At 43.7% G+C, this 23,812-nt stretch overlaps 1 protein-coding gene across 2 annotated transcripts in view; it reads right to left on the bottom strand.

Annotated features, from left to right (window-relative positions):
* Window positions 1–16,071: 16,071 nt before the first annotated feature.
* The window catches only part of TCEANC2 (transcription elongation factor A N-terminal and central domain containing 2), a 42,245-nt gene continuing 34,504 nt past the window's right edge, over window positions 16,072–23,812 (bottom strand). For both annotated transcript variants that reach the window (XM_066376360.1, XM_066376361.1), the window contains exon 5: window positions 16,072–17,100. In XM_066376360.1, the coding sequence (XP_066232457.1) occupies window positions 16,912–17,100 (189 nt within the window). In that variant the 3' untranslated portion in view covers window positions 16,072–16,911. The remainder of the gene's footprint in view (window positions 17,101–23,812) is intronic.

Below are 23,812 nucleotides of genomic sequence, written 5' to 3'. Positions count from 1 at the left end.
CTGGGGCTCATGAGAATTTTCTACTTTAGCTGTAGCTATAAGCTAATTGGGTCTTATACACTGGCTAGTGATTAGCCTACTACGCCTCTCACAATGGTCAGCGATGAGCTCAGGGGGAGAGGGGTATTTATAGGCGAAACCTACAAGGTTACAATGTTTTCAGCACATTTGTACAATATCTTTGCAAAAGTACACAAGCACACACTGTTTTAAGATAATAAACTGCTTTCCTGCAATATCTGCAGGGCTGATACACAAGGAACGTGTCCTGCCTTGTATTTTTCTTCTTTGTACTAACTTCTTATAACTTACACAAACCTTCTGCAACTTACATAAACCTTTAACTTTTATGCACTTTCTTATCTAGAAATAACTGGCCTTCATAACAACTTGCTTTTCCCTTTTCTTTTCAAAAGTACCTCTATACTTTATACTTTCTATTATCAAAACTATACAATTCCTTTCTAGTCAAAACTTTTTATTTAAAAATCTTTAACCTTTAGTAACAATTAAGTTGACTTTCTTTTTATCCTAGTTTCTCTTTTCCTAAAGCCTGATTAAAAGAGTCCTTAGTTAGTTCCTCTAGGCATTAGCCATGCGTGGACCAGTTAACTTCTGGTTTGTGGCTGAAGCAGGGCATGCTGTCCTTCTCAGGGTCAGCTTACAAGGGTTGGCGGAGTCAGTCTTCACTGTCCACAAAGGTGTCTCTGCTGGGACTGTAAGCTTCAGCTGGCTGCGGTGGACCCAGGCAGGTATGCCTTCTACCTTGGCAATAGTGGGAGTGCTCAGGATCATGGTGTGTGGACCCGTCTACGCGGGAGTCAGTCCTTGGGTGGTGTACTTCTAGAAGTTCCTCTTGGACAGTCTTTGAACAGTCCGCTGAGTAACCTGTAAAACCTTCTTATGTCCTACTTTCTACAGCACAGACGTATCTCTTGATGGGGCCGGGAAGCCTGGCAGGCTTTCAGTTCAATGACCTTTCTTTCTACTCTGAAGCAGGGCCTGCAAGGACTTGAGGAAATTATGATTAGAAATCTCTAGTTCCCCTCTGGTCAATCGAGGTACAAGGGGCATAGGTTGCCCAAGTAAGATTTCATAAGGGGTCTATTTATTGAGATAGGGGGTACATCTGGTTCTAAAAAGGGCGAAAGGGAGGAGCTCAACCTAGTTTTCGCTGGTCTCCCCTCTCAGCTTAATTATAGTTTCCTTTAGAATCCTGTTCATTCTTTCTACCTGTGCTGAACTTTGGGGCCTATAAATGCAATGTAATTTCTAATTAATACCTAACTTCGTGGCTAATTCTTGAGATATCCTGGATATGAATGCAGGTCCATTGTCTGATCCTAGGGCTAGGGGAATGCCATGTCTAGGTATGATTTCCCTTAATAAGACTTTGCAGACTGTGGAAGCAGCCTCTCCTCACGTGGGGAATGCTTCCACCTATCCTGAGGTGTCTAATAATACTAGTAGATACTTATAACCTGACTTCCTAGGGGTTATATCTGTGAAATCTATTTCCTACAGTTCTCCCGGAGCTTTCCCCCGATACCTCATAAAGGGGGGTAGCTTCTTATTCTGTGCATTTACTCTGGCACAGATGCTGCACCTCGAGACAATGGAGTGGACAATATCTCTGATGTTGGGCCCTACATAATACTTCCTGATAAGTTGTTCTAGCTTGTTTTGTCCTAGATGGGTACTAGTATGAATACTTCCTACTATTTCTCTTACTATTCCCTGGGGTAAATAGAGCCGGGAGTCTGGAAGCTCTATCTCTCCCTGTTGATTTTTCTTCCCTTTTAACTACATCTCTTCCTGCTCTTCTTCTGGGGAATATCTAGGATCCGGAGGTAGCGTTGGCTTAGGCAGCAATGGCAGAAGGCTTTCTTGTGGCCTAGTGGCTGCCCCTCTTTGGTGTCCTTTGCAGTGGATGATTGCAACTTTGGTAGGTAGCCAAATGGCGTTTAGGAGGGCAAGAATTTCATTGCGATTTTTAATGTCTTTCCCCCTGCTGTCTGTAAGCCTCTCTCCTTGTATATGGCTCCATGGACATGGGCAGTGGCGAATGCATACCGGCTGTCAGTATAGATGTTGGCAACTTTTCCCTCTGCTATCTGTAAGGCTCAGGTTAGTCCTATTAGCTCTGCCCTTTGTGCAGATGTTCCTGCGGGCAGTGCTTTCTGCCACAGGACCTTATTTTCCATGGCCACTGCTGCCCCTGCATGTCGCTGTCCATCCTTAATAAAACTGCTCCTGTCAGTAAAGAGGGTCAGGTCTGCCTTCCCATATACTTGATCCTTAATTCCGGGCGGGAGCCAGTCACTGTGTCAAGGATTTGTTTGCAACTGTGGACTAAAGTGGAGTCGCTGGGTTCAGGGCAGCAGTTTTGAGGAACTGAACAGATGGAGGGTTCAGCAGCTGAGCCTGATACTGCATTAGCCGCACATTAGATAGCCACCAGTCAGGAGGTGCTCGCAGCACTTGCTCTACGTAGTGCTCCTCAATGACTTTGATGTCCTGCCCTAAAGTTAATTTACCAGCCTCCTTGACTAGTATGGAGGTGGCAGCAAGTGCCCTCAGACATGTTGGCCATCCCGAGGCTACAGGATCAAGTCTCTTGGACAGATAGGCAACAGGCCTCTTCTACAGCCCAAGTTCCTGGCTCAGTACTCCTAAGGCTACCCCTCCTTTTTCTGCTATAAATAGCTGAAAGGGTTTGGCCAGATCTGGCAGGGCCAAAGCCGGGGCAGCCGCCAGGGCCTCTTTCAGCACTTGGAACGCTTGCTTCTTCTTATCTGTCCATGTGAACTACTCTTCCTTACCCTTGGTCAGTTCGTGCAGGGGTTCAGCTAGTTCTGCAAAGCCTAATATCCACAATCGACAGTATCCTACTGCACCCAGGAATTCTCGTACCTGTCTCTTGTTAGTAGCCTCGGGGATCTGCAAGACCATCTGAATTCACTGGCTGGATAATGTCCTTTGCCCTCCCTGTAAGTTATAACCTAAATAACTTACAGTTTGCGTCACAATCTCGGCCTTCTTGGCGGAGCCTCGATACCCCATTTGCCCGAGATCTTGTAGCAGGTCCAAGGTAGCTTCCTCATACTCTCCTTCGTCCTTGGCAGCTATGAGGATGTCATCCACATACTGGAGCAGTACAATTGACGGATGGGAGAAGCAGAAAGCCTGCAGATCTTTGCTGAGGGCTTCATTAAAAATGGTGGGGGAATTCTTAAACCCTTGTGGTAGTCTGGTCCAAGTGAACTGCCCTACCAGTCTATTTCCTGGGTCATTCTATTCAAAGGCAAAGATCCCTTGGCTCTGAGGTGCCAGGGGAATACAAAAGAAGGCATCCTTTAAATCCAGGGCAGAATAATAGGTATGAGTTGGAGGCAATGAGCTCAGTAAGGTATACGGGTTGGGCACCGTGGGATGAATAGTCTCTACCTGTGCATTCACCTCCCGCAAGTCCTGGACCGGACGATAGTCTTGGCTCCCCGATTTCTGGACATGAAGCAGTGGGGTGTTCCAGGCTGATTGGCACCTTCGAAGGATGCCTGCCTCCAGCAGACGTTGCAAGTGCCGGGTGATTCCCTGTTTAGCTCGGGCTGGGACCGGGTACTGCCTGATCTTAACCGGTCTAGCAGTGCTAAGCAGTTGCACCAGGACAGGCGATTGGTGAGCAGCCAAACCTGGGGGGTTGGTTTCCGCCCAAACCTCAGGTACCCGGGCATGCAGGGCGTCTGGAACCCTTTCCTCAGCCTCCTTACCTTCTAGGACGGTGGCAAGTAAGTGTTCTTCAGACAGTAGGACAATTACTTCTATGCTGACCTCTGCCTCAGGATCTAGAAGGGTATATACTCTATAAGCCCCTATGAGTCTCTCTAGAAAGGCTGCTGGGGATTCCTCTCTTCCCTGGATGACTTCACTTACCTTGCTAAAGTTGATTGACTTTCTAGCTGCTGCCTTGAGCCCCCCCAACAGAGCCCAGCGATACTGGAGGAGCACGTCCCTTCCCCCAGTGGTATTAGGGTCCCAGGTAGGAGGTTGAGACGGGAGAACGTCTTCTATTTCCCTTCGTCCCTCCTAAGTTTCCCTTTCTTCTCCTAAGTTTCCCTTTCTTCTCCTAAGTTTCCCTTTCTTCTCCTAATTCCGCCTTAGCAGCTTCTCTCATTATTCTGTCCCTTTCTTCAGAAGTGAAGAGGGTTTGTAAAATCTGCTGACAATCGTCCCATGTGGGCTGATGGGTCCAAAAAAATGGTCTCAAGGAGAAATATTAGTCCCTGAGGTTTCTCGGAAAATGGGGGATTCTGATGTTTCTAATTGTATAAATCACTAGTGGAAAAAGGCCCATAGATGAGGCGAGGAGGTGCCCGTGGGCCAGCATCTGGTGCCAGCGGTGCCTCCCAGAGAGGCAAAATAGCTGCGCCTCCTGGAGGAGGAGGCAAAATGGCTGCCCTCCCGGAGGAGGAGACAAAATGGCTGTATCTACCCACACATCCATATACAGGTATTGGTCTGGGTGGGGAGCCCTATAGACCGTGGCTCTGACAGCAAACAAAATTGGAAGGTCAAAAGTGCCCTCTGTGGGCCGTCCTACATTAAATGCAGGCTATTCCAGCTGGCTCAAGGTCGGGAGGAAACCTGGACTTGGCTGCGGACCTCCGTACCCCTGAGCCCTCTTCTGGAAATCAGAAAAATTCTTCAACAGGCACTCGAGCAGGGATCCTGGCACAGACTCCTGTTGTCCCATCCTAGATGAATCAGGAATAATGAGAAAGGGTAGGATACAGGCAACACACACTATTAACACAAGGAACACACTTGTCTCTCTCACACTCAACTCAGTCATTTGAGCTCAGACAAAACGCAGCGCAGCGCAAAACGGATTCTAATGTGACCGGTCACTCTAAAGTTAACAAATCCAAATATCCAAATTTCAGAGAGCGGCGTCCCGCTTCTGAAAGCCCTGGGTAGGTTACCAGCGGCGTCCCACCTACTACCTCAGGTTTATATGCTCCGGAGCCCAAAACCAAACCAAATGAGGATCCTCCGTGAATACTTACTCAGCTCGAGCTGTCCTTCCGGTCTCTAACCCAAAACTCCGCCAAGGGAGAATCCCGGACGAGCCCCCAAAATGTAGCATCCACCGGTACGAGAACAAACGTCGGAGACTTTCAGGAGTTTAGATGTTACTTTATTGGCCAGTTTAACCTGCGCAGGGGCGAACTCCCGAAATGTCCGGAGACACCTTGCCCACAAGGAGCTGCAAATGGGAGCCGCCCTGGAGCTTACAGCCAGGCCCTTATATATCCTAAGTGAGCAAGCATAGACAGAAGCAGATGTGGCAGTTTAGCTATTGGCTAGGGAGGTCACACGCAGCATAGCAACAGGGGCCGGCATAGCAACAGGGGCCGGTTTTAGTTTAGTGGCGAATTTCAAACCTAAACTTCTGATAAGGGTCTCTGACCTTCTTTGTTCCCAGCCTCACAGGAGCCATATCAGCACTTACTGTTCCTGCAATAGTTACACTCTTTGGCAGCTCCAGTACTCCCTGAATCTAACAGAAGTCAGCAGCCAAACCCAAACTGAGGAGCATTCTACAAAATGCCTGGCCAGCACTGCTCCAGACTGTCCAGGTCATGGGAAACAAGGACAGGCTGAGAAACGGTCTCAGAGCAGAGGAGACTAGAGAGGCATGGTGATCAAAGGCAGTGGTATCCTGACTGAATCCTGGAACAGGAAAAGGACATTAGTGGAAAAACTTGTGAAGTCTGAATGAAGTTTGGAATTGAGCTAACAGTAATGTGCCCATGGTGAATTTTTTAATTTTGATAAACGTACCATATTAATGTAAGATGTTAATGATAGGGGAAACTATCCTGACTGGGTACTCAGTCAGAGCATCATCCTGATACACTGAGGTTGCAGGTTCAATTCCCAGTCAGGGGACATACAAGAATCAACCAATGAATGCATAAGTGAGTGGAACAACAAATCGATGTTTCTCTCTTTCTCCCTCTAAAAACAAAAACAAAAACAAAATACCAATAGGGCAAACTAGATGAAGCACATATAGGAATTCTCTGTATTATCTTTGAAACTATTTTTTAAATCTAAAATTATTCCAAAATAAAGTTTATTTTAAAAAAAATCAGGCCTGACCTGTGGTGGCGCAGTGGATAAAGCATCGACCTGGGATGCTGAGGTCGCCAGTTCAGGACCCTGGGCTTGCCTGGTCAAGGCACATGTGGGAGTTGATGCTTCCTGCTCCCCCACCCCTTCTGTCTCTCTTCTCTCTAAAATGAGTAAATAAAAAGAAATCTTTAAATATAATAAAAATTTTTTTAAAAAGGAGCAAGTGAAACCCCCACCCCCCCCCACCCTCTACTCCATCCAAAGCCTCTCTAAACTGGGTATGTATCTGTACACATCTTTTTCTTTTTCCTCTTTTTTTTCCAATATGTTCCAATAGGAATAGTTTTTTTCCCTTATATAAATGGTTCATACTTTATATTTGGTTCTATAACCTTTTTCACTTAATAATTTGTCTTAGTGATGTTTCCATGTTAGAACTTACAGAACTCTGCGGTCCAATACAGTAGCCACTAGCTACATGTGGCTATTAAACACTTGAAAATGTAGTTTGCCCAAATGGAGATGCGCTATGAGTGTAAAATGCTCACCAGATTGCAAAGACAACACGGGAAAGAACATACAGTCTCTCCATAATAATTTTTATGCTGATCACATATTGAAGTGATAATATTTGAGGTATACAGAACTCAAAATATATTAATTTCATGTTTCTTTTTACATTTTTTAAAAATTATTTATTTATTCATTTTAGAAAGGAGAGAGAGGGAGAGAGAGAGAGAGAGGAGAGAGACAGAGAGAGAAAGGGGGGAGGAGCAGGAAGCATCAACTCCCATATGTGCCTTGACCAGGCAGGCCCAGGGTTTTGAACCAGTGACCTCAGCATTTCCAGGTCGACGCTTTACCCACTGCACCACCACAGGTCAGGCTCTTTTTACATTTTTTTAGTGTGCTCACTGGAAAATGTAAAATGACATATGTGGCTCACATTGTATGTCTATCAGACAGTGCTTGCTGTTACAGGAGCTGAACTCATTCTTTAAGCTATCTATTGCGTAGTGTTCCAAAAGTTTGTATCACAATTTTATTTAACCATGCTTTTCTAATGTACATTTAGATTGTTTCTAAAATTTTATTACAAACCACATTATAATTAAAGTCTTCAGACATGCCTTTGTGCACACATAAAAAAATTTCTCTAGAGCAGGGGTTGTTGGCAAAGTAAGATCCCCCGACCAAATCCAGCACAGTGCCTGCTTTTGTAAACAAAGTGTTATCAGAACACAACCACACCCATCATTTACATGTTATCTAAGGCTGCTTTTGCACTACAACAACAGAGCTGAGTAGTTTTGATGGAGACCAAATGACAGCCAAGCCTAAAATCTTTACTGTTTCTTTAAAAAAAGTTCACTGACCCCTGCTCTGAGTTGTTACCAACTACTAGAAGAGCTATGTTGCAGGTCCAGTTCCCTAGAAAGTAGACTCTTAGATAGAGGTTCGCCTATAGGAACTTTATTAGGGATTACTCTTAGGTGGAGGGAGGGAAAGAAGCAAGTTAGGCAGAGAGATAAACTGGACAATGTAGTATTAAGACTTCAGCTAGTCCCATGGGAGGTCCTTCAGTTGTTCTGAGTTGGGCCAATGGGGCCAGACCTTTATAACCTTGAACCAGCCTGCCCTGAGAAAGGAGTACACGTGGGTGAGGTAACTTTCTTCAGCTGAGGGAAAGTCCCAGTGAGGGCTGCTGGCTGAGAGGGCACAGGTCCACCGTCCTGGGGGCAGGGGAGGGGGCTCGGCAGTGCAGGAGAGCATAACTGCAGTCCATACCTTGTACCACAGAGCTACTCATCCTTGTTTAAGCTCTGGGAGCAGCTTCCATGATTCTGGTGGACCTCTTTTCTTGGGGAAATTTATAGAGAAAAGTTAGTGGGACAAACAACAACCTCCACCACCATGACTGGTCTTGAGGCCACAACTGATACTCATCATCTCCTTCTGCTGTCCAGTCTTGATCTCCCTTTCCCTCAGCTAGCACCTTTTCTGGCCTTAGTGACTTACATGGCGGCATAGACCCTCTATCCCAGGGGTCTCAAACTCAACTCAGCATGTGGGCCGCAGAGCAAGATCACAGCCGTTCGGCGGGCCGCACTAGGTCTACAAAAGGCAACTGTTACGCAACACTTTTCTCACTGCAGTTGAAAACAAAAAAAACCCAGTACAACAAGCACAATCGTACATGCAGTTTACTCAGTGTCACAAAACGACCAGAAACTGTAGTTCGCATCACAACTGCTGTTAACTAAGCTAATATCTAGCTAGGATGCTAGAGAAATGAAAAATACAAGTAGGCCCCTAGGCCTACTTGTATTAAGTAATAATAATTAAGTAATTTTATCCAAAATATTTTGAACTTCGTGGATTAATCTGCGGGCCGCACAAAATTGTTTGGCGGGCCGCATGCGGCCTGCGGGCCGCAAGTTTGAGACCCCTGCTTTATCCTGAGAGGTCTGGGCCTGTGATCACCATATCTTCTCAGGCTACAGACCCTGCACCTGTCGATTTACCATAAATATTGGTCAAGGGAGTACTAAGATATATCCAAATGGATCAATTGTGTACCAAAGATATACCTCCCTGCCTTCCACTGCTTTAAAGCAAACTTACCTCCTCCCAACGATCAGCATTAATTATCCCTGAAAAAACAGTGACTCCATTTTGTGTCTGCTGGTCCCTTGACACAAGGAGCTCAAAGTACCTGGATGGCAGTCACAGCTAAAAGTCCTGAAGTAATCTTGTTTGGGAACTAGGATCTCTAAACCGGCAGAATCCAGAACTGCGGGAACAAGAAGCACAAATGCTTCCTGGAGTGATGATCAGAATAAGACCGTTACCCGTGTATTCTGCCTGTTGGAGACAAAGTTCTGTGTAATGGTCTTTGATTTAGAATGCATGCTGCCTCCTGAAGGGTGGCACCCTATTCTCGCAGAGTTTCTGAGCTGGTGCCTTACAGTGCCTTCGAAAGATAGTTCCAAACTGGCAGCTTAAGGACAATGCAGTGCATGAAAGACACGTGGGTTCCACGGCCTGCATCCACGGCTTTACCTCCCTTGCTGTAGTCATGTGGGATGCCAAGCCAGCGGGTCAAACACTCTGTAAACGCTTAGAAATAAAACCTTACAAACAAAGCCATATCTGGAATATGTCCACTCCAGTGAAAATGAATTGCAGCTCTTTCCAGGGTGGAAAGGGTTTAATATAATCAACTTGTCAAGTGTCTGGTTGTTCTCCTGAAGGGATGGAGATGTGTCTGAGACTTAGAGTTGGTCTCTAACCGGCAGGCTGAACACTCAGCACCAGCAATAGCTAGATCAATTTTGGTGTGACACATACTATGGGGCCCATCCATACCCTCTTCCTATGCCACCATGGTTACTGTCTATGCACCCACTGTGCCAGCTCTGGAGTCGCCTTAGAGGCTGGCTGCTGTCAACTGTACATACGTGGCTATTCAGGGCTTATTCCATGGTATACAACCTGGGGTGTGTTAACATGGAATACATACCTTCACACTTGGTGTCCACTCTCAGAGGTCCAACCACATGCCTCTACCCAATTTCCTTGTCCCTGATTTTCCAATCTTACTCCTTCCAGACCCCTAGCTAAGCAGACAAGCTCGTCATGAGATCCATGTACAGTCTAACCTTGGGCCCTCTTTCTTTCCACAAAAAGTGGATGACTAGGTGCACTATCCAAAGCTCTGCCCATTGGAAAGACTTCCCCATCTGCCGTCTTTCAAGGACGCGCCTGCGTGGGACTGCAGCGCAGCTCCAGTCTGCTTTTGGCTTGCTCACTCACACTGAGCCGACTTCCCGGGGAACAAGCTTGGCTCTTGTCACCACATGCTGGATATGAGAAGCTTCTCAGGCAAGCACAGGTGGGCTGAGGGAGAGGCACTGGTGCAAAGGCGGTGGGTGACACAGATGTGGGCCACCTACTCATGCAGCTACCATCTGTCCTTTGGCCCTGCTGTGTCCAGTGCCGGTTGTACAGTGTCTATCTTATGCCTTGCTGCTGAGAAACTAGCTCATGATAAGCAACTTTGACTCTATGGTCAACTTGATAATCCATGCTCAGACCATCAGGCTTTCCCAGAACACTGTAGCAAATCAGGAGCTGTGTTTTGAAAAGGGTGTAACTCCTGGCTACAGACAGCACGGCCTGTTTCAAATCCCTAGAGGTCTACCTAGTGATTCTGCTCCTGGGCTTGTCATAAACTCCATAGGCATCTCTCCCACCAGCGATACCTCAGATACCATGGATTCTGCTATATCATATGGCCCACACAGCATGGCTACTCGTACTATAGTCTGGACCTGCTGCTGAGCCCTTTCCTGAACTGAGCTCCCCCCAAAACTGGCAGCCTTCTGTGTCATCCACTATATGAGATGGAGCAGTGTTCCCAGATGTGGAATATACTGCCTCCAAAACCCAAAGAGGCCTACCAAGCATTGTGCTTCCTTATTAATGGGAGAGTGAGAGGTGCAATAATCTGTCTTTTACTTTGGAGAGAATGTTCCTACCATATCCCAGACCACTGGTCCCTACAATTTGCACTGATATGTCAGGCCCCTGTATCTTCATACTGTTTTCTTACACTCTCTGCAATGCATGTATCTCACTAAGGCTTCCAATATTCTCATCGTTTCTTGCTTATCCGGCCCAATTAGCTGGTGTTGTCAAGGTAGTGGATCACTGTGATGTTCTGCAAGATGTCTAGGCAGTCCAGGTCTTTTCAGACTAGGTCATGAGAGGGTGGGAACGTGAACAGCCCTGAGGCAAGACTGTAAATGTGTATTTTTGTCTGTTTGAAGCCAGTATGAACTGACTTTCCTTTCTGATAGGGAAAGAAAAGAGAAACATTCACCAGATTGGCGGCTGCATACCATGGACTCGAAAACATGTTAATGTGCTCTAGGAAAGATGCCACATCTGACGTAGCAGCTGCAATTAGAACTTAGAACTACCACTTGGTTGATTTTGCTGTAGAGTTCACTGTCATCTTCCAGGATCCATCTAATTTTTGTAGGGGCCAAACCAGTGAATTAAATAGAGATATAATGGTGATCACTATCCCTGCACCCTTTAGGTCTTTAAGGATGGCATTTATCTTTGCCAATCCCTGATTACTAATGAGGTTGTGCATCTTCTAACATGTTTATTGGCTTACTTCCTTTTCTTTGAAATCCTATAATTCATAACCATTTGTCTTTTTTTTTTTTTAATGGTTTATCTAGTCCTTGGCACTCACCTTCACTAGACTGTAAACTTCTTGGAGCCAGAGAGTATTTCTTCTTTATCCTTGTGACCCTTACAATAAACACAGACTGAATGAGTGATTTTTAACAAGATGAAAAAGCAATATTTGATTGGACATCCTGGTCTTCTTGAATCTTGAAACTAACCTCCTTAGCTAATGGGTAAGCCAATCCCTGACAGCAATTATATCATTCTGGTTGATTTAAAAGAAAATACAATGTTATCCAATCAAACCATCATTCTTTTGAAATCAAGGCAGTGTCACTGAACCAATCGAAGCTCCCAAAGCCTTGTTTTCTGGATGGACTCCCCTCGATAGCAATAATGGGCCGTAACAAACTAAGCCTTCGTCCCACATGGCTGTGATAAACGCATCCAAAACACATTACAAATCTCAGAATGAGGCTCTGAGGCCTGAGGCTGCAGCAAAAGAAAACCAAGGTTGACAGGCACAAGTGTAAGAACCTGATATTCTTTAAATGAAAAAAGGCCAGCTGCCTGTTCCTTCACCATTGAACACAGTAAATGCATTATCTGAGCTTCCTGCCATTTTTCAAAGCTGGGACTCTCTAATAATATCTGTTTGGTCAACTCTAAACTTCATTTGTCAAAAAAAAAAAATCTCTAATTTAGTGAATCTCGAGTGTTCTTTGCTTGGCCATAAATTGTCGGAGTTTTAAAAATGTTTTAATTTTCTAAAATATCTGTTTACATAGAAACATTTTTATCTTTCTAAAATGCAAACCTTATTAGGCCCCTCACCTCCTCACAAACTTCTCATAGCCTCCAATTATCTGAAGGCCAAAGACCAAACTTGTTCACAAAGCCTCTAGGGCCCCGGCCAATGCTTTTGCCCCATTTCTCTCCACCATTCCTACCTTATACCGCTACCACTCTGCATCATCTGCCTACACTTCACACCTCTGGGCTTTTGTACATATACTTATCCTTTTGCTAAGAACTATCCTTTGGCCTGACCTGTGGTGGTGCAGTGGGTAAAGCATTGACCTGGAATGCTGAGGCTGCCCGTTGGAAACCCTGGGCTTGCCTGGTCAAGGCACATATAAAAGTTGATGCTTCCTACTCCTCCCTCCCTGCTCTCTCTCTCTCTCCCCTCTCTAAAACGAATAAAGTCTTAAAAAAACACACACAGAAAAAACCATCCTTCAAGACTTGGTTCAAACATGAACTCTTTAAAGACTTTTCCTTCCCTTAGAATATTAATCACTCCTTTCTATACTTTCTCAACACTGTAAATAAGTATCTACAACAAACACCTATTATGCTGTGCTGTAATTATTTACTTATGTGTCTGTCTCCCCACCAAGACTAAGAGCTCCTCCAGGGTAGATGTTATAGCTTATCTATCACAGTTTCCCCAGTGCCAGTCTGGTCTTTGGCACACAGTGAATAGGCAACACTGCTTGTTGAATGAATGAATGAAAATTAAGACTCAGTCCCTACCCAAAGGACCAGGACCTTCCATTTAACCACCAGAAGGAAAGGATCAATAGGCTGCTGAAGCAGACTTTAATTTCCCTAACTTCCCTAGCAACCAAACACATTTAGAAGACACATTCATGCCTCGACTTACAGGTAACTCAGAGAACCTAGGAACTTTGCCCACCCCATTTCAGGGGTCGAGCCTTCATTTTTAACAGGCTGGAATGCAGAGGTGCTTCTTAGTGGGTGGGTCAGCTCAGATGGATGACTGCAAGCCTCGTTTCCTTCAGCAAGCACTCAGAATAGCTCCATTAGCGTTCGTGGAAATTCTGCACATGTGTCAAGGAGAAAACAGCCACAAATAACACAGCCTGCTTTCCAAATCTCCAAAGCACATCTCTGCAATCATTTTACTTTCCAACTATCACCACTGAAGCCTTTCAGCCACAGAACAATTTGTTTTCAACCTACTCTGGGTTTTTAGGTTAGCACAACTTTTTGGTTGCTTATAAAGGGAAGCGTCTGACTTCTAGTCTCTCTCCCTGCTCCAGCTTCTCTTCTACAGCCTGTTAACAAAAAAACCGATCAGCTCCTGCTTAGAACCAGTCCACAAACTTTCACCTGTTGCTCAAGACCCTTCAGACTTGTCCTGGTCCTTGCCTTCCTCTCCTGCCTCATTTCCAGCTACTCTCCTCTCCTCTGGCCACACCAGTCACCTTCCAGCACCTCACAGTTCTGATTCTTTCCATACTCTGCTTTCTTTGCCAGGCACACACCTCAACCACCAAGTTAACTACTTCTGACCTTTAAAATCGCACCGCACACAGGTATCACCTCCTCCAGGAAGTATCACCTAATTTGATTAGATACCTTTTTGGTAGACCCACAACTAGTCATTCAACTATTCAATAGTTAAGGAGACTTGAGTTTGTATTAGGCTTTGTTCTAGGTGCTGGAGATACAGCAGGGAACAAAACAAAGACTCTACTTTCATGAAGCTTAAATTCTTTTACTTATTTATTAAAAATAATTTAAAACAAATTCCTTTATTTTTAAAATTTTTACATTGATTTGGAGGGGGGAGTAAGAGAGAGAGGAGAGGCGCACCAACTCGTTCTACTTAGTTGTTCCATTTAGTTGTGCACTCACTGATCACTTCTTGTACATGTCCTGACTGGGGATCGACCCCGTGACCTTGGTGCGAGGGGACACTTTATTCACTGCACCATTCAGACAAGGCTAAATTTTTTAAAATTGATTTTTAGAGAGAGACAGAGAAACATCTACTTGTAGTTATACCTACTTGTGTATTTGCTGGTTGACTCCTGCATGTGCCCTGACTAGGGATCAAACCCACAACTTTGATGCATCAGGTTGACACTCCAACCAACTGAGCTATCTGGCCAGGGTTTACATTATTTTTTTATTTTATTTTATTTTTTACAGGGACATAGAAAGAGTCAGAGAGAGGAATAGATAGGGACAGACAGACAGGAACAGAGAGAGATGAGAAGCATCGATCATTAGTTTTTCATTGTGACACCTTAGTTGTTCATTGATTGCTTTCTCATATGTGCCTTGACTGTGGGCCTTCAGCAGACCGAGTAACCCCTTGCTCGAGCCAGCGACCTTGGGTCCAAGCTGGTGAGCTTTTGCTCAAACCAGATGAACCCATGCTCAAGCTGGCGACCTCGGGGTCTTGAGCCTGGGTCCTCTGCATCCCAGTCCGACGCTCTATCCACTGCGCCACTGCCTGGTCAGGCTTACATTATTTTTTTTTAAGTTAAGTTACAGGTGTACAATTCTATAATACATCATTTGTATATTGCATTGTATGCTTCCCACCCAACGTCTGTGTCTTTCCATCACCATATGCTTGACCCCCTTTATCCTCTTTCTCTTCCCCCTGCCCTCCCTTCGGCTCTGGTAACCACCACGCTGTTGGGCTACAATCTAGTGGGGAGATGGAATCAAACGCACAACCACAGAACACGTGGATATGTCCAGAACAATACACAGGGTATTATGGTAGGGGCAGGAGGGGGAGTCAGGTAGAGCACAGCATTTCAGAGAGAAAATAGCATGTGAACACACTTAGAGGGAGAGGGGCAGGTGAGATTTCCAGCTTTGATGTGTCCTTTTGTTTCTAGTATAGAGAGGTGAGTTTGAGGTTAAGACTGGGCGCAAAGCTACCAGTTAGGAAGCCATGTAGACAACCTGGGAAACAGAGGATTAAGTCCTAAAGTGGCAGCAGAGATGGAGAAGAGGCAAGAGATTCTAAATATACGTGAGAAGTAAAAGTATTAGGGGTTGGTTGGGAAAGGGTAGGAGAGGAGGCATCTAGGCTGAGCCCCAGGTTCCTAGCTAAAGTACCTGGGTTGCCAGCATTGCCCAGTGAGAGAAGACATATAATATCTGAGATACCCATGGGGCATCTAGAAGAAATCATCGGACACTCAGGGAGCATGTATGGTCTGAAGATACAAATTGGAATGTCATCTGTATGTAACCATGAGAGAGCGAATGAAATTAATTAACCTGGGAGACTGTATCCAGTCAAATAGACATGGGTTTTGAATCTTAGCTCTGCCATTCACTATCTGTGTGACCTTCAGTAAGTTACTAAACCATTCTGAGCCTCACTTTTCTTATCTTTAATTGGATATTATTATTACATAAATGTCTATCACAGTGCTAAGCACATGGTAGGTGCTTAATTATTATTCTAGCTCTAGGACTTGCTAGCAATAGGAAACTGAACAAGATACTTCTACTTGGTAAGCCTCAGGGTCTCACCTGCAGCTGCTGCTAGGTACCCACAGTACCACGTGGAATGGGTGTTCAATAAATGGTTGCTGAGTAAATGAAGAAATCTAAAAAACACTGAAACAATACCTCCTAACAACAGGTGAGAGGTTTAAACAGGATTAAAAAAGACTATATAAATACTAATAAATTATCCACCACTTAGAAGGTAGACAATGTTAGTTCCTTCCTTTCTATCCTTTCTAACCCATCCTGTCTATTTTTGTATTTTAAACTGTTTTAATAGCTCCTTCTTTTCATATTACAAACATGCTCCAGTCTTCCCAAACCTTCTAGAAAACCTTCCTTGGCTCTAGCTATCTCTTTCAAATTCTTGCCCAACCATTTTTTATTTTCACCAGCTACTCAACCCAAAACACTTTTCAATGCACAAGCCATATCTTTTGCTTTGGGGGTGGGGAAGCCCCAGTTTATTATTACTCTAAAAAAAGCAAATATCATTTACATAATTGTTCAAGCAGACTTATACAGAGGTATTGCATTTTAAAATATATATATGCAATTCTTCTACTACAGTAATTCATTTCAAGAGAAATTTCATTATGTATCTTCTACAGAGCCCTAAACTGAGAGAGCCAAGTATTCAAATAAACCCCAAGGTGTAGGGACGCTTCAAGCCAGTTCTTCATTAGAAGCCTCAGCATGGGGGCTCCAGAGACCAACACAGAAGGTCTTCCGGGGAGAGCTGAAACGTTCAGATAAGTGAGTTCTGGAAAGAAGGGGTAGTTGGCTGGCTCTGGCAGGCTCACCCCTGGGGTAGAGCAAAGAGAATAGACAGGGGAGTTCTGAGAGGCACCGGAGCTATCTAAACTCAGGGGGATGGAGCCGAGTGAGCGGCAGCAGTAATTGAGTTTCAGTTACCTGCAGGGTGGCGAAATAAAGTACTAACTTCATCTGCCTGACACGGGGGAAGTTTAGAGGTGTCCTTGGCATACTCGCAGTGAAATCCATCACCTTTTCGCTGTGCTGGGTGATAGCAACCGTACAGCGCTTCCTAGTGACAGCCAGTGCGCGTCCTGTTAGGCAGCACCGGGTGCTGCAGCTAATGAAGCGCTTCCTGCAGGCCTGGCTCCCAGGCTCTCTGCAGCCTCTGTCTGAAGGAATGGCACCATGGGAAAATTTAGCACAGCCAGTGTCAGCCATCAGCCAGACTCAAAAGAGTCTTTGAATGGCAGAGGGGGGCACGTTTTCTTTTCTGCCAAGCCCAGGGTTAGAACCATCCTCCGGTCATTTTTTGTGGGTCTGTACAAACGTGCCAACCGGCAGAGAGCCGTTCTTCAGCTGAGCCCGGATTTCAGCTCGGTGCTTTAATGTGAAGACCAGGGCTCTCACCGTCCGCCGGTAAGGCCCATTAATGAGGCGGGAGCAGAGATGAAACGTTTCCCGCTCAATATTTTCAACCAGTAGGTGATCCATCTAAAAAACAGCAAAATTATCAAATTAGGGCCTTGCATTGCATAAGGATTTAAAAACAAGAGAGGCTGGAGCACTCTGCTCAGAAGCTTCCATTAATCAACTGAGATTCAAGGACATCTACTTCCTGTCACAAGAGAAACAGGAAGAGCAAATTAATTCCACCCTGGCAATTAAGGAACAAGGCCATGTGCTTTGTGACAGGGACCTCATTCACAACCCCTGCCGGGTGGTAATATTTGCCATTATAACAGGAAACTGGCCTGAACTAAGCAACGAGTACTGGGCCCTGTACTTTACCAACCAGGAAACGAAGACCAAGGGTAATAAATCAGCATAACAGTTTATAATTTTTGGCAGGGGGGGGGTTGTTTTAAAAGTGCCTTTAACCCCTTAGTGCATTTCAGAAACACTGGGTCTGGATCCTAATATGTGTGTAGAGCAGTTATAAATCACTTTTCACATTTAATGCTCACAACTCCTATTACCTCATTTTACAGATGAGGAAATGGAATCAAAGGTAAAGAAAGGTTCAAGGTCTTATAACCACTAAGAGGCAGAGCCGGGACTCTGACCTGGAACCCCAACTCCGAAGTTCATGTTCTTCCCTTTCGCCACACAAAGTGCCCCCTCAACATTCTGAGAGCCCGGGAGAGTTTGGGGAGACGCTTGCAGGGTCAACTAAGCAGAGCAGGCTTGGGGATGGAACCTGTAGCAATTCTGGGGTGGTCTGGCTCAGGCCCAAATCCTCCTACAGACACAGACATAATCACTGTAGGACAGGTCTGGGATCTGTCCAGTCTGGATCCAGGGTAGCGGGGCTGCTGGTCAGAAAGCCCAGTCCTACCTCTCTTTCCAGGCCCGTTCCAGCCACTCCCCACCCAGTCCTGAGCACGGGCCGCAGGGGCCCGCTAAGCTGCCTTCACCAACCTCTGCGCCTCTGCACAGGTACGTGTCCCTCAGCAAGGTCCACTTTCCCTAGGAAATACCTTCCTATTTGTATGTCAAAATTCAGCTAAAAAGCAAAATGCCAAAAATCAAATCCTAGCTCAGAGGGCTGAAAGTTCTTCTTTGGGTTACACAATGTCCTGAGCTTCCCTCAGTCATTATCATAATACAGTTTGATGATCCATTTTTTGTTTGTCTCCCCTAACAGCGAGTTCCTTGAATACGAGGCACAAATTTCTCTCTCTTACTTCCTTTCCCCCTTCATTCAAGTATTTATATAGCACTTACTATGTGCCAGGCTCTGTGCTTGGGGAGAGGAAAAAGCAGTAACAAAGGCTGGTACAGGGTCTGACTCCACAAAGAGCACAGTCCAGTCAGAACAAGCAGTGAACAGGGACTGGGAGTGTGCCGAGTGCTGGGAAAGAGGGCAGCAGTGCATTGGGCAAGCCAGCCAGGGCCACACCGTCAGGAAAGAAATTTTAAGGGAAAAAAAAAGTGCACCAGAAATAAAAAAGGATCATGTGACATTTGATAAAATATCCTAATATAAGGAATGGATGGACCAAAACAAACAGAAAAAAGAAACTTGGAAGAAATAAGGACCAAGAAGGGAACAGAATAGGACTGAGGGAGAAATAGAGAATGAATGTCCAGGCCTAGACATCTGCCTAGGAATAGGAGACAAAAGACATTCAGGGACGTTTATGGTCCTGATCACTGACTAACCATCCAGGCCTGTGCTGGAGTGAGTGGACGTGGCGTCCTGTCTCTCCGGAACCCAGACTCCTCAAGCTTTTCAGGGCCGCCAAGGTGGGCACTGAACTAGCCTGTGGCCTAAGGCAGCCCTGGTAGATTACTTTAGGAGGCTGCAAGGGTGGCTGGCTGTCTGCCCAGCATTTGCCCAACAACATTTGCCAGAGAACCTCCTCAATCCAGTGTGAGACTGTTTAGAGATTCACTTAGTTTAATGTCAAGAAAATGTTTTTTTGCCCTGGCTGGTTGGCTCAGTGGTTGAGTGTTGACCCTCTGTGTGGAAGTCCTGGGTTTGATTCCCAGTCAAGGCACACAGAAGAATCGACCATCTGCTTCTCCACCCCCCCTTCCCCTCCTGCAGCCATGGCTCTAATGGTTCGAGCTGTTGAGCCCTGAGCACTGAGGATGGCTCCATGGCCTTGCCTTAGGCACTGAAGTGGATCGGTTGCTGAGCAATGGAGCAGTGCCCCCAATGGGCAGAGCATTGCCCTGTAGGGGGTTGCCAGGTGGATCCCAGTCAGGCGCATGTGGGAGTCTGTCTCTCTATCTCCCTGCCTCTCACTTAAGAAAATAATAATAATAAGTAAATGTTTTTTCCTTTTTACTAAATTTATTGGGGTGACACTGGTTAACAAAATTACACAGGTTTTGGGTGCACAATTCCACAACACATTGTTTGTACACTGTACTGTATTGTGTGTTCACCACCCAAGTTGAAAGGAGTAGTTGTTTAGGGATAAAGGGTGTATGCACACATTTAAAAAGGTCATTCCATCAAACTGTAGTATTTATATTGTACAAACAACAACAACAACAAAAAACTCTGAGGGTGCCTTGGAATTCACATAACTAGATACTCATACATATTTCATTTAGCAAATAGCTGCTGAGTCGCTACCCTGAGTCTGTCCTGATCTGGGTAGTGGGGAAACTGAGCAGAAAAGACCTGACCCTGCCTTTCTAGGACCCAGCCTAGAGAGGAGATGCGTGTACACAAACAACCATGGGGTTGTGGAATAGGTGTTCTATCAGCCATGTGGTGGGAATAGGGAGCAAGCATCTAACAATTCTCACACGTGCTTTCTAACTAAATGAAGGCCAATCTGAATGAAGAAATTAAGAAAAACATCAGGGACACTAAAATGTAAATTATATGGGAAAATGTCATGTACCTTTTTGTATAACAAGTTCACTGCACGAAGTGAAGAATGCCTACTTATGACTGCCTTTGGATAATACAAACTTTCCCAAGTTGTTGAGTCCTTTCCAATGGGTCCTAACTTAGTGATTTAGGTAAGACTTTTGGGGACTTAGCTAAAGGACCAGAGTCTCACTGAGACCTTGAGAAAAAGGGGTTTTGCTGTGAGATGCATCTGTAGAAATAGGACTGGGAATGTTATAGAAAACCTAGGGACTTATTTAGGGACCATATTCCCTGGGTCTCTCATGATCTGCTTGGTCTCCTCCTCACAGATTTTTCCTCCTCTCTATTTGCCTTACTTGCTACCAATTCTAACTGCCTTTTTCTCCCCCCATATTCTACACATCTCTACTCACGGCCTCTGCTTCCTCAGAACTCCTCCAACATCTGTTCTGTCTCAACATTCCCATTGTTGTTTTTTTAGTATTTCCTAGTTCACATTTCTCAGAGGCAGAGAATCTGATCTGCCTTCCCTATCTATTTGTACCTGTGAGTTATTCAGTTGTTCTATCCTGGACAAATTGGCTATAGCTAGGAGAAGATATAAAACATGACCACCTAGAGCTATCTTTCATCAAGGATTCTGGCCTCAGTAGGAAATGGTGCCATAATCAATTAGTGATGTCTGCCACGTCTGTAAGCCCTTTATAAAGTAAGGGAACAAGGCCTTCTTCCTGTGTGTACCTTAAGTGCAGAACTCTCCACACTGTACTGTAACTATTTATTTGCCTATCTCCCCAAGAAGACTGTGAGCCCATCTAGGGATGATACTGTGTTGGATCCATTTCTAAACTCCCCATGCCTAGCATAGGTACTAGCACATGGTAAGAACTTAGTAAATATTGTATCTGTTAAATAAATTTCCTGTTTTCCCCATGTAAGTGCTCTCCTTTCCTACTCTTTCAATAACATCTTATATATAACAGATATGAAATATGTTTTTATTTTATATATATTTTCTAGTTAGCAAAAACCTACCCCTCTTGCAAAGGCCAGTTCAATTGCCATCTCTTCCATACAACCTTCCCAGATCCGCCCATCAGATTTCACATTCTGTCCTTTGTGTGTCTACACCACGTGCTAGTACCACTATTTCAGATATAGTCTTGTCTTATATTAGTCATTTACAGGCTCTGAACCAGGAGAGAGTAAGCTTTCTTAATACCATATAATTTTTTTGAGATTTCCTACTTCTTCTTCTTTTTTTAATGTTTATTGTATAGATTTTAGAGAGAGAGGAATGGCGAGAGAGAGAGACAGGACTATCGATCTGTTCCTGTACGTGCCCTGACCAGGGATCGAACTGGCAACCTCTGCACTTCAGGACGATGCTCTCACCAACTGAGCTATTTGGTCAGGGCAAGTAAGCTTTCTTAAGATAACGAATGCAACTCACTTATATTTGCATTCTCCCCTGGCACTAGTGGAGCAGTACTAAACATTTATTGAATTGAATATCCACTGGAAGCAAACTTTGTGTGAGTTTTAGTACAAATAGCATGCTTGAATTCGTACATATCTAACCACACTTTTTTTTGACCATTTAAATACATTTATGAAAGAGCTGGTCAAAGCCAGAGGTGCAGTTTGAGACCATTAAACAAAGAAAAAACTAACAGTCCCATATGGGGATGTACCCCTGACCTGGATCTCATTAGCACCATCTGACAACCAACTGGGCCAACCAGCCAGTGTTTCATAACTCTTAATGATACAGGCTCACTTTGAGAATCAGGTTCTTTTTTTTTTTAATGACATAATAGGAAAATGATCACAGGCTATGAGGTAGGAAGGAGAGTGGATAATGAGGAAGGGGAAGTAAGAGAATGACACCACAGGGGATGTTCATATGAGGAAAGATCTAAAAGATAGGGAGGAACAAAGAAGATCCGGAAGGGAGAAAGTAAAGGGGAATGGAGCCAGGGTCTCAACAATGGGAGTTTCTATTCATCTATTCCATTATCCCAAGAACAAGGAAACAATCCATGAACCCGGAAAGCAAGAGCTATACAGTAATAAAGAGACACATTTGACTGTGTGTGTATATTCCACATCTGTGGCTTTCACTATTAAAGAATATGACCAAAACAAATAACATGAAGACATTTTTTCTACAAAAATGTAATGAGTAGATCTGCAAAAACACATGCTAGGATCAAACTGGAAAGGCTTTTTAGTCATTGGACCAATAACTTACCCAACGGCTTACTGTCTGATAAAGCACATTTGTGGAGATCGGATGTCTGATTTGAATGCACTAAACATTGCTTACTGTCAAAGAATGGGTCATTGATTTACCCTAATATGAAAATGTTTCAGATGATAATAGGTGCTAAGTGTTAGCTGTTATGCAAAAGCGTTTATTATATAAAATTCTCTAACATATCAAACTTATAAAATTACTATCAAATACTGTTTATGCAAGAAAAATAGATGATTTTTTTCGCCAGGGAACAGAGTACGATGCATCCTTTTAATTTTTAAATTTTACTCTTTGGGAACAAAACCACTCAACTATGCTTAATCTGATATTTTTTCCAATTACATTAGAAAGCACTAACGAATGTATCACTTTTTTAACTTTGCTTTGTAACACTTGAGTGCTTACCACTCGATGTGCCATTTAAAGGATAATTAATGGATAAACTAAAAGGATAATTATTATGGAGTTTAATATAGTAGGCAAACTACTCATTAATCCTTACAAGCAGTGCTTCGTTATTATCATTTACGTAAAAAGATACCACAGGGAACTGCTATTTACCACCACATTAACTACTTATTATGTACCCACATCCTATGTTTCTGTACTAATTTTGGTTTATTTAAAATAAAAACTTTATTTAAAATATCAAATAGCAAGTCTTATTGGCTAATCAATACTCTGGAAAATGAGACTTACAACCTTCAAATTTTTTCTCCCTTCCAAAGATTTAATATTCATTAAAGCTTCTTTTAGGAAAAGGTAAGCAAATTTAACAGCATAGCAATTCGCTGAACTAGCAAACATTAAAAATTATAAATGAAAAAATAAACATATATAGAAAAGGATATACAAAATGACACTAACTGGCACTGATTTAAGATTAATAAGACTATCCAAATGTAAATAATTGTCGATTTTCTGCAGTGTTATTTAAATAATCAATAAAACTTGATTTATCTTATGGAACATTTGGCACATAACTGGCTCTTAATAATCTGGGATAATCATAACTTTATAGCATTCATTTAAAAAGCCACAATAATTCACCAAACAGAAAATGCACCAATGTTTCAATGGTGACCTTATTTTTCCTTTCTAAATTTTTCTCATTTTCTATTATAAGTTTATATTTAAAACCCAAAACTTTATTTTAAAAAAGTAAATAATATACTACAAGTCCATTTACCTTCTTTTTGTGGATGCATTATTAAAATAGAAAGGCTAAAATATTTTTCAGCGATTTAGCATTTAAATCAGACTTCTAAATTGCTTTTTTTGTTAATAATATTGTTATTCTTAAGAAAACTTTAATAAGGATACCCTAAGAAGAAGAAAAAATATAGATGTTACATGTCTGATTTTTCCAGAGTATAAATCGACCCCTAAGGTTTGTTTGATGATGGTTATTAATATTGTTAATGAGCAAAAATCCTTCTAGCATGTATGCTTCAAACAACTAATGTCATCTGAACTGCTGGTTAGAGAACAGGAATTATGTCTACTGAATTGAGACATAGCTTTAGAACTAAAGGTATGAGTATGGACAATAAATGCGGGAGTAAAGTCTTTTCAATAAACAGCTATTTATTTTGTCATTGATATTGCAT

This window comes from Saccopteryx leptura, chromosome 3 (assembly GCF_036850995.1).
Source record: "Saccopteryx leptura isolate mSacLep1 chromosome 3, mSacLep1_pri_phased_curated, whole genome shotgun sequence".
NCBI lineage: Eukaryota > Metazoa > Chordata > Mammalia > Chiroptera > Emballonuridae > Saccopteryx > Saccopteryx leptura.
This window is presented reverse-complemented; position numbering and strand designations above follow the sequence as displayed.